The sequence below is a fragment of the Bison bison genome, unplaced genomic scaffold (genome assembly GCF_000754665.1).
Source record: "Bison bison bison isolate TAMUID 2011002044 unplaced genomic scaffold, Bison_UMD1.0 scf7180017864491, whole genome shotgun sequence".
In the NCBI taxonomy this organism is placed as follows: Eukaryota; Metazoa; Chordata; class Mammalia; order Artiodactyla; family Bovidae; genus Bison; species Bison bison.
The window spans coordinates 24,528,973-24,539,538 of record NW_011495050.1 but is presented as its reverse complement, the minus strand read 5'-3'; the positions used below and the strand labels follow the sequence as shown (position 1 = coordinate 24,539,538).

Sequence of the window (10,566 nt, the reverse complement as noted above, 5' to 3'; positions counted from 1 at the left end):
TGATTTTAAACCTAATACTATAAAATAGAGCTTCCCGGGTGGCACTGGTGGTAAAGAACCCGCCTGCCAATGCAGGAGACTCAAGAGTCATGGGTTCGATTCCTGGGTTGGGAAGATCCCCTGGAGAAGGAAATGGCAACCCAATCCAGTATTCTTGCCTGGGAAATCCCATGGACAGAGGAGCCTGGCAGGCTACAGTCCTTGGGGTTGCAAAGAGTCAGACACGACTGAACACACACACACACACACACACACACACACACACTAAAATAATCTTGGGAGCAATGGAGAAATCTAAATTTGGACTGGATACTAGACAGTATTCAGGAACTATAACTTCCCACAGTCTGATAATGGTTTTTTGATCATGTAGGAAAATATCTTTATTTCTTATGAGGTTCATGCTGGGTATTTAGGGGTGAAACATCAAATTATTTTCAGACAGTTCAACAAAATATGAACATACACACATGAGTAAACAAACACGGCAAAAAGTTAACATTCACTGAACTTAAATGGTATATGATGGGTGATCATTGTACTTTTCTATCAACTTTCATGTGAGTTTTCATAATAAAAAAGTTTGAAAGAAAAAAATGTAGGGTCAGATCATGAATGGCAGCTTTGAGCTTCTTGGAAATTTGGACCTTACTCCTGAAGGCTGAATGGGTCATTGACAGGATCAAATTTACATCTCAGAAAGATTATTGGCTTAACGTGTTGACAGAACTAGCATTTACTGACCACCTCTAGCTCAGTTGGTAAAGAATCCGCCTGTAATGCAGGAGACCCTGGTTCAATTTTTGGGTCGGGAAGATCCACTGGAGAAGGGATAGGCTACCCACTTCAGTATTCTTGGGCTTCCCTTGTAGCTCGGCTGGTAAAGAATCTGCCTGCAATGCGGGAGACCTGGATTCAATCCCTGGGTTGGGAAGATCCCCTGGAGAAGGGAAAGGCCACCCACTCCAGTATTCTGGCCTGGAGAATTCCAAGGACTATACCTATGGGGTCGCAAACAGCTGGACACGACTGAGCGACTTTCACTTTTCACTTCACACCAAACGCTGAGAGAAGCCTGAGCTAAGTGCTGTGGGAGAGAGGAACACCAAAAAGGCATTGCTGGCTTGAAATACATTTACCATAAACAGAGGAGGCAAGACACAAAACAAGCTTTCTTGTCAGAAGAGGTGACTGGGGGAGCTGGGGAAAGCACAGGCGCATGCACCTCCAGGTATTATTAAGTGGTGTTCTGGGTCAGCAGCACGGCCATGTCACCGCAAAAAGGACGAATCTACAGGTGACTAAGATCTCCCGTCAATTCTAGCCCTTTGATCTCTTATTCCCTGGAGGCAGAACCCCACTCTCATGAGAGATGCTAAAAAATGCTAATTTCCTTGAAGCAGAGTTGTGGGAGTGTCTCATTTCTGGCCCAAGGAAACTGACTCAGGTCCCTTGAAATCCACCAGACACTATAGGCAAAGATTTTCTTCCCTGATGACAGAGACATGGGAGAAGACCCCTTCTTCTTCCCGTCTGTCTGTAAGTGCAGCTGGGTGAGACTGTGGTGCTTGGAGTTAGGGAACCCCGAAGGGAAACCCAAGAGAAGCGAAGCAGACAAGGGGACCCAGAGCCCTGATATCATTGTGCTACTGAAGCAAGCCTGTGACTTCCTATCACCCAACTTTTTGTTACAGAACTTCTCATTACCCTTTTTTCCAATACATTCATATTCGAGTATTGATACTTAGAGCCCCAAACCTCCCCACTCAGCCTCCATCTGCAGCCACGTGTGTCTGGAACCAGTCCTGACTCTGGGACAGAGCAGTGAGAGGAAGCCCTGGCCACATTCTGAGTCGCTCAAGTCATCGGGTCACTGGCCCCTCGTCGAGCTCCAGCAGCTGTGGACAATCAGGAAGGTTCACATTCACGTCAGCTCCGATGGATGGGTGGTGACGGATGTGCTGTGCTGAGGGTTCTGATGCTTTGAGTGAAGGGTTAAATACAGGTTCTGCGTGAAGAAGCGCCTCCAGTCCCGTGCCAGACGACTGCGGGCCTCAGGTTTACCCACGCATGTTCAGAAGGTGTTTGGAAGCAGGAGCCCTGAGTTTGAGCCCCAACTCTATTGCCTACCGGCTCTGTGATTTTGGTCATTTAATCTCTTCGAGCCATCTTATGGGATAATGAGATGATGAGAGTGACTGTGTTTTGTAAACCATGAAGTGTCACACATAGAAGTTATCTCATCTTATATTTGTCAAACCTCAGCTCAGGACCAGCTTGACACGAGGCAGGGAGAGGAGGAACGAATTCAAGTTTCCAGCCTTGGACAGTCCGTAACTGAACACCTGACCAGATGGTACCAGACCTAGGGTACGGAAGCAGGACTAACACGAGGTCGGAGTTTCAGATGAAAGTGACTCGGCAGAAGTGAGCTGTGAGCCTGACTGGTGAAATGTAGCTGGAGAAGATTCCAGAAGCAGAAATGAAGACGCTAAGGACAGAGACAGAAACCACAGACCGGAGACGGAATCTCTGGGTTTGGTTTTTTTACTGCCTCCATACTGGGGGGATATGGCTCCACCCAGCAGAACCAGCAGCTCCCCGAGGCCAAGGACCTCAAGGGATGAGAGTGTGGAAGGAGTTTCCAAAATCTTCAGAGGGCAAAGGAGGGGGGAAGACCCCTCCCTCGGTGAGGCCACCCCAAGCAGGGTACCTCCTTCCCTGTAGCAAATCAGTGCAGTGGACCAGAGGGGGCGCCCACGTGTGAGGGGAGACAGAAGTTGAGAGAGACTTTGGGTAAGCTACAGGTACTAAGACGCTTCTTTTCTTCTCCCTGCTCCCCTGTGGCATAGCACAAACCCACTACATTCCAGAAAAGCCCAGCACGTAAGAAGAAATCAGGTCTTTAGCGATAAAACTGAGTGAGAAAGGGGCAAGGGACTCCTAGCATAACAAGAATTACTCCGAGAAGCCCTCACTCTCCAGGTTATTAAAAGTCCAAACTGCCTTGTGAAGTCAGACCTACAGGCCAGAGTGAAAAGAGGTTTCCTTTAGCTACCCTCATGTGGACCTGACACCCTCATCGGGCCCATGTAGGAAAAGGGAAAAAAAGGACTGACAATTTCAGGCAAAACCTAGAGGAGGCTGAAACGCGGAACGAGGGGCAGAATTCAAAGCTGTATTTGTCCCATCGCTGTATTTCTAATTCTGCAACAGACTGACACACACAGGAGGCAATGAGTGAGTAAGACCAGGGGCAGTAGGGGGATGAAACCATCAGATGGGCTCTGCAAGGGACTGAAGGGAGGGCTGTGGAAGGGGGCTTGGGGAAGTGCAGGCTCTGAGCCTCTGAAGAAGCAAGTATGTGAGCTTGAATTGGGCAGACGGCCGTCCCAGTTCGCAGCCCCAGAGGACTCTGCATGGGTCCCAAGAGGACGCTCATGCCTGGAGAGGCTGCTCACACCTGGAGAGGCTGCCCCCGGGACCCTTCTGCACTCCACCTACCACTAAGAGCGAGGCTCTGGGTGTTCGATTTTTTTTAGTTGAAAATATTCAAAATTGGGAGATTCTGATTCTTGCCACTTTTTTGAAGATGCAGCAACACCAGGCCTGCGGTGCCCCAAGTAAATGCCCTGGCACTGCAACACAGCTGCCCCAGCTACACACAGCCCCGACTTCCTCCCACTTCCCCCACACACACAGAGAGCTAAGACCTCGAAGAGACAGCAGGCAGACAGTCAAGGACAGAGACCTCAGCAGAAACTAGCCCTGCCGTCACCTTGATCTCAGGAATCTAGCCACCAGAACTGGAAGTCAACTTCTGTTGTTTAAGCCACTTGATCTGTGGTACTTCATTACGGAAGCCCTAATGAACTAACACATAACATCCTTATAAAGCAAATATGGCCCACTTCACAAATTTAATTACCAGCCTAGCCCAAAGGCATTTGAATATAAACTGTTTTAAATTCATTCTTTCATTCAGTATTTGAGCACCTGAACACTGCACATTTGTTGATTCATGCCCAACATCATACAAACTAAATTTTATTTTGTTAACAGCTCACTTCTGTGCTTTATGTGGCATTTGGTTTGTCTGCTGCTGATCCTCCTGATTTTGGGGAAATGGTCCTTGTTATGAATCTATTAAGAACAGCATCAGAAACTTTAGTTGTCAATGATGGCTAGACATCAGAATCACCTGTGATGTGTTCAGAATAAACACCCACAACTGGACCGATCCCTTTCCCCACTCTGATTCAGTTGCTATTTGTGAGCTCTGCCAGTGTGTATATTTAAGCTTCCCACATAATTCTGACGTGCAGCCAAGACTGAGTGTTGTTACTCTAGTTTGAAAGGTCCTTGAAGTCACCTCCTTTGCTACTCCAAGTACAGTTCACAAGCCGAAAGCACCAGCATCACCTGGAAGTTTGTTAGAAATGCAGAGTCTCAACTTCTACTCCAGACGGCTATGTCAGAATTCATATTTTAACAGGATTCCCCACACGATTCAGAGGAACTCTAAAATTTGAGAAGCATTGGCTTTGCACTAGCATCACTTGGAAAGTTTGCTAAAAACAAGACTGCATGGCTTCTTCCCAGAACCACAGGATCTCAATCTCTGATAAGGGCTTGGAAATCAGAATTTTACATATTGTTATAGAGTTAGTCACACAAGGGCCTGAGGCTTAGGAATCACTCATGTATGCCACAGTGTACATGCCGTCGACTACCCAGCCTCTGCTTAACCTTCCAATTCTTTTTTAAAAATAATAAAATATAATAGAGATACAAGCTTTTATTGTTTCCATCACACATGCAAGCTTACAACTGTTTATACTGTTTCAGAACAGAGAAATAATTGCATTATTACCAGAGTGCCAAATTACCAAGTAAGACAACCGGTTACTGATTACTTTGGGGAGGTTATTTTCACAGAACACAGAAACAATTTCCAAATTATACTTTACTTTCAAGTTCAGAGTTATATCATGAGACCAGGACACGCTGATAATTGTAATAGTCACACAAAGTCTCCGTCTTAGAGGGGAAAAAAAGACTGTTATTCTGGTGAAAGGTCTCAAGTAAGCACCTTATCAAAGACTGAAAGATAAGTCTTTGAAAGAGTTTACAACAGAGCAGTCTCTCTTTCCTCTTGTGGACACAGGGAAAAGGCAGCTTCATCACTTTCTAAGACTTCTTGTCAACTCTGAAGACTTTTGTTTCTAAGGCCCATCTCTGGAACGTCATTAGTTAACATGAAAAGCAAAAAGCAGATCTGATACGGTAGTGAGAGTGCAGCCCACCACGATCACCACCAGCAGAGTGTCTCAGTCTCCCAAAGTGGTCCCAGTTGAATTGGCACAGTGTCTTGGACTTTCGATCAACAATACAGGCAGGGAGATGGAGATGCAGATGAAACTGGGTTGACCATAACTGATAAATGATGTAGCTAGGTGACGGCACACGAGGTCTCTCCATTTCTGTGCATGTCTAAAAATGTCCATAATAGAGGAAAAAGCTTTAAAAAAAAAAAAAAAAAGCCAACCTGTACAGCTCTATTTTCCCATTAGGCAAAAAATGGGGAAAATGATAAGATTTACTCAGAAACAAAATAAGTAGCACATAATCTTCTACAAAACACAGGGCCACACCTAGAAAAGAGAAAGAATCCAAAGTAATGTTATTCAGACTGTTTTTGTGATTTATAAAATCTACCAAAAATGAAAGATTTTCGGACAAAAGTTTGGGCATACCCTCGCCTCAGCAAAACACTTGCCCACTGCCCTTTAATTCTCCTGTCCCTGCCCTAGGGAAGGCTCCTTCCCGTCCCCTCTATCTCTGAGAGATAGCTATACTCTCTTGGAGGATCCTCAAGCCACTTCGAGCTGCTTTGCCAAGCCCTCTCCACACCAGGCTTATTCCCGCTCTAGGTTTTTGCCCCAGCTCGCCTGCCCCAAACACCCTCTTGACAGCTCTTGAGGCAAGACTTCCCTAGCCCATGGGGAACTCAGAAGGAGGTCTTCTGTAAGGAGAGAGAGATTAGGGTGAAGGCAAGGACACACACCCTCAGTACTTACTCCACCCTGAGGGATGAGGGGGAAAGAGGGCACAGATGAGCCTAGGCAGGAAGGGCACAGCTCAGCTTTTACACCCGCTGGAAATGAGCCCTGGAGATTCAGAAAAGGCACTCCCCCTTCCCCTGTCCCCACGCCCCAGGGCAGCCTTGGGATCCCCCATACTGAAGGCTACAGTCTACTCCCAAGGGTATGTGAAGGTAGAAACCTAGAGAAAAGGAAGAAACCTCACTGCTGAGGGTGAGAGCTGGGGGATGAGAGACACTTGCCCAGAGGAGGGAACAGAAGGCAGCCGGGCCTTAGGAGGCAGAGAACAAGGCCAAAGCAGGAGTGACCCTGGTCCCCAGCACTGCTGCCCGGGGTGGCCGTTCTAGCAGATGCGCTGCATGTGAGGAATCTCCATGTCAGAATTACAGAGGGACCCTGAAGGCGGGAGGGAGCAGGACATGACCGCAGACCCACCTGGCTTCTGGCTTCCTCTACCCTATTCCAGCCCAGGGTGTGCCTGTGTTTAACAAGGCCCCAGCCAACTCGCTAGCTGTATGCAGAAAACCCTGGTTTCACAACTGTTTTGTTTTCTCTCTCTGTTTTCTCTTTCAGAAGTACCACTACTGAAACCAAAAAAAAGAAAGAAAGAAAGAGAGGAGTGGGGGACAAGCACAGGGACAGAGGGGAGAAGGAAGAGAGGGTAAGGAAACAGAAAGAGGATTGAGGAAGGAGGTGTAGAGGCGTGAGCTGAAGTAGACACAGGCCCACAGATCAGAAATCTCCCTTCCCCAGCAACCCCACTATAGCATTCTGGTTATGTGTGAGGCAGGGATGGGGGGAGTGGATAAAGGTACCTAGATGTTAAGTGAGTCCGGTCGCCACCCTCACCTGGAGCCACAGCTTGACAACAGTGAGCACATGTCCACACGTACCAGCCTGCCCATCAGTCCAGCAGCCAGCAGGGTTCCTGGAAGGCTGGAGAGGGTAGGTGTGTGTCTCATGCACCGGCAGAGGGCCTGTGTCCACAGGTAGTTCTCGAGGTCCTTGTTGCCCAGGAAGCCAATTGGGGCCGACTGGCAACCTAGACAAAACTCAATGGCCTGACAGTGATGAGGTATGGTGCAGACCTTGACAAAGGTTTACCACGAAGAAAGGCCCAGAGGCAGGAAGAGATGCAGAACAGTACAAAACCCACAGCAAACTGCTTCTCACCCTGAACCTCAACCCGTTGTCTAGGAGGGCAGCATGGGTCCCTGGCCAAAGCCAGAGATCCTGCAGGTGGCACCTTGGCTGGTGACCCCAGAGCCAAGAGACAATCAGTTTTGGCTGATGGCCAATGCCACATGCACTAGCTTCATTCTGCAGTGGCCACCAAAAAGCTTGCCACAGATGGCATGCATGGCTGGCATGAACTCGAAGCCCAGCAAGTCACCAGTCCTGAAGTAGCAGAGCTTAGGATGCGCTGGTCCTCCTGCTGATTGACTCATGAGTGTCCATGTGAAAGCCAGGTGGGAAACGCCAGAGCCAAGAACAGGGTCCAAGCAATGTAGAGAGAGGCAACACACGCTGGAATCAAGTGAGTTTAACATATGAACAGGAGGGGCGAGATCACAAAACGTATGATACTAATGTACAGAAAGCAAGAACGTCACGGGAGGCAAAAGAACATGATCATAAACGCCATATTCTTGTAACCGAAGTCCAACAGGAGTAGTGTGCAGAGGCCAACACGAAGAGAAGGCAGACAGCCAAACACCCAAGGCCAGCCGGGCACGGGGGCCAGTAGGAGGTAGGACGCAGGACGCAGACTTGAGCACGATCAGTTGGACTTGTTTACCCCAGGTTCCGGGGTCTCCCCTGGCGGCCTCGCAGGACCCGGCCTGCCCTCCTTTCCTTTCTCTGCACGGGCCCCTTCACTCATCAGGTAGTACTGTAAGGGATTGGGCCACAATTCCTCGTTGATTATCTCCACAATCTTGTCAGACTCGATGGAGCTGTGGTTTGAAAACCACCCAAAGAAGCTCCGGCTGTTGTCGGGGTTCCCCTGGCTAAGGGTCTGGAGGTCGTGCCCGGGGAGCCACTGGATTGGAGTGGAACGAGACACCACCTGACCCGAAGGGCCGCACCCGTATTCCTTGATGAGCACCTTATTTTGGAAATAGGGGTTGCGCCCGAAATAGAACTTGATTTTGTAGCCCAGTCTCGCCAGGCCAAGCTCTTCCACCTCCAAGCTATTCAAGAAGCTGAGGACCTCTTTATCCTGGTTATTCAGGAAGGACGAGAGCTGGGGGTGGTTCTGAAAGGCCTGCCCCCAGAAGCCTGGAATATTCTGGATAAGGAGGTTCCTGCGCTCTAGGTGGTGCAGCCGCAACTGCCCAAACTTGCGGGAGAGCCGCAGGTAGGCCCGGTCCGCCTGGGCGTTCATGGTCTCCAGCTTCAGCTGGACGTTCTCCAGCGTATCCATGCTGCCCTCTGTCGCCGGGGGCCCTGACCCCGCGTTCTCCACCTTCTCCTCGCCCACGGGGACGGAGGCGGCCTCCGCCGCGGGCCCTTTCTTTGGCTTCCCACCGGCCAAGGCCGCAGACCCCCTTCCCACCGCACTACAGGTATCTGGGGCCTTCTTCGCGGCGGGGCCTCGCCGGCTTCCGACGCGGGGCCCGTTTCTCGGCCTCGCCACGGTGCCCACGGTTCCCACGAAGACGGTGTCACTCACCAGGCGCTCCGGGAAGGATGTGGCCTTGACCAGGCAGGGCCTGGTCACCGCCTGCCCGCGAGTCCCCGCCGCCCGGGCCCGGAGCGCGAGGCCACAATCTAGGGGCAGCCGGCAGGCAGCCTCTTCCCCGGGCCGGCGGGGCGGCGCCGGCGCAGCGCCTTCCGGGCCACCCCAAACCGCGCCAGCCTGCACCTGTGCCGCCTTGGTCTCCTCCCCGAGCCTCTGGCACTCTGGAGGGTCCGGGTCGCGTGGGGCGTCGTCAGGCGCGGCGCGGACTCGGCCTTTGGCGCGGCTCTTGCCACGGCCTTTGGCGCGGGAGGACCTTCTCCCCTTACTCCGGCCGCTCATGGCGGCGGCCGACTGGACCTCAAAGCCGCGATACGACCCCGTGGCCCCCCTGGCGCCGGCTCGCGGCCCTACAGAGTGGGGCGCTCCATGGCAACCGCCGACGTCACGACGGCACGACTGTACCGTCGCGCGAGGACGGGATGCACCCGCTGATTGGTTCCGCCGCCGCAGCTGCGCAAGAGCCGCCGACCCTCGCGGGCGCCCCCACCCCTCTATTTCACCCCTCAACTCACTCACAGGTTACAGAGGGATGTGCTTCCGTTTCCTTTTTTTTTTTTTTTTGGTCTTCCAAAAAAAAGACTTTCCCCTTTGGTCTCAGGTGTGCTCTCAGGGTCCTCTTCTACAAGATACCCTCAAGACAGTCATCATTATCAGTACCCCCATCATATGCTTTCTAAACTAACTATCTAAAGTTCCTGCCATTATCTACTGTAACAACTGCCATGATGAACCTGCTCCTGGTCTGTCTCATCTTTGAAAGACTTTGCTGAGGGATGTGCCCTGGTACTTTTAACTCCAGGGACTTTAAAGGTAAGTACCGTAATGCCAGGCCACAAAGCGATGTGACGTGTGGTTGGATTTTAACAGTAATTATAAAACTAATAGCAACTAGTATTTTATGAGTATCATTATATCAGGCACTTTTCTGCATGCCTCATATGCCTTTTCTCAATGTATGAAGGAGGTATCCCTATCATTCTCATTTTCCAGGTGAGATAACTATGGTTCAGAGATGCCAAGGAACATTCTTGGCATAACACAGTAAGGCGTGGAAGCATAATTCTAACCCAAGTCTGTCTGACTCATAACCTTTGTTTTATATTCACAAGTGTCTAGTCCTTCCAGGCCTGTTCAGCTGTAAATTACTTCATTAGTTTTTATGAAAGTCAGACTCAGGACTTCCCTAGTTGTCCGATGGTTGGTACTCAGCTTCCACTGCAAAATGCAAGGGTTCAATCCCTGGTGAGGAAGCTAAGATCTCACTAGCTGCACTGCACAGGGGGAAAAACAAAGTTCAACCTTACCTGTTGCACCAGCATCAGCTGAGCACCTCTTCGTCCCAGGACCATCACCCAAATCCTCTAGCTGCCTCAGGCCTAGTTTATAGAGTCAGGCTATCATTCAAGATATAGGACCAGGAGTGAAGGCTACAAGTCAGAATTACTTGCTATAATTGGAGTAAGACAGGAATGTGTTCAGAGAACTATTATCATTCAAGGAGTAGAGCAGGGCTTCCCAGGTGAAGGTTTAGAAGCAGAGCCCCCATAGTGGCAGTAAGGAGGCCCTAGAAACTTCTTAGACCCTGCATGGAAACAGCCAAACAACATATCTCATATTCCCAAGAGAGCTCTGGACCATACCTTTACTAGCCAGGTGAAAGGACATGAAATAGTGAGGCCACTGACGAGGTTATGACCAGTATGAAAGCTTTCAGGATGT

At 50.0% G+C, this 10,566-nt stretch overlaps 1 protein-coding gene across 2 annotated transcripts; it reads right to left on the bottom strand.

The window, feature by feature from the left end:
• Window positions 1–4,790: 4,790 nt before the first annotated feature.
• Window positions 4,791–9,210, bottom strand: TSPYL5 (TSPY-like 5). 2 transcript variants are annotated; one of them, XM_010863543.1, is made up of 2 exons: window positions 6,954–9,210; window positions 4,791–5,654 (listed from the first exon to the last, which is right to left on the bottom strand). In XM_010863543.1, the coding sequence occupies exon 1, from the start codon at window positions 9,124–9,126 to the stop codon at window positions 7,885–7,887; it is 1,242 nt and encodes a 413-aa protein (XP_010861845.1). In that variant the 5' UTR covers window positions 9,127–9,210; the 3' UTR covers window positions 4,791–5,654; window positions 6,954–7,884. The 2 variants fall into 2 exon arrangements, with proteins under 2 accessions (XP_010861845.1, XP_010861846.1); XM_010863544.1 differs by having other exon boundaries at window positions 6,998–9,210.
• Window positions 9,211–10,566: the final 1,356 nt, after the last annotated feature.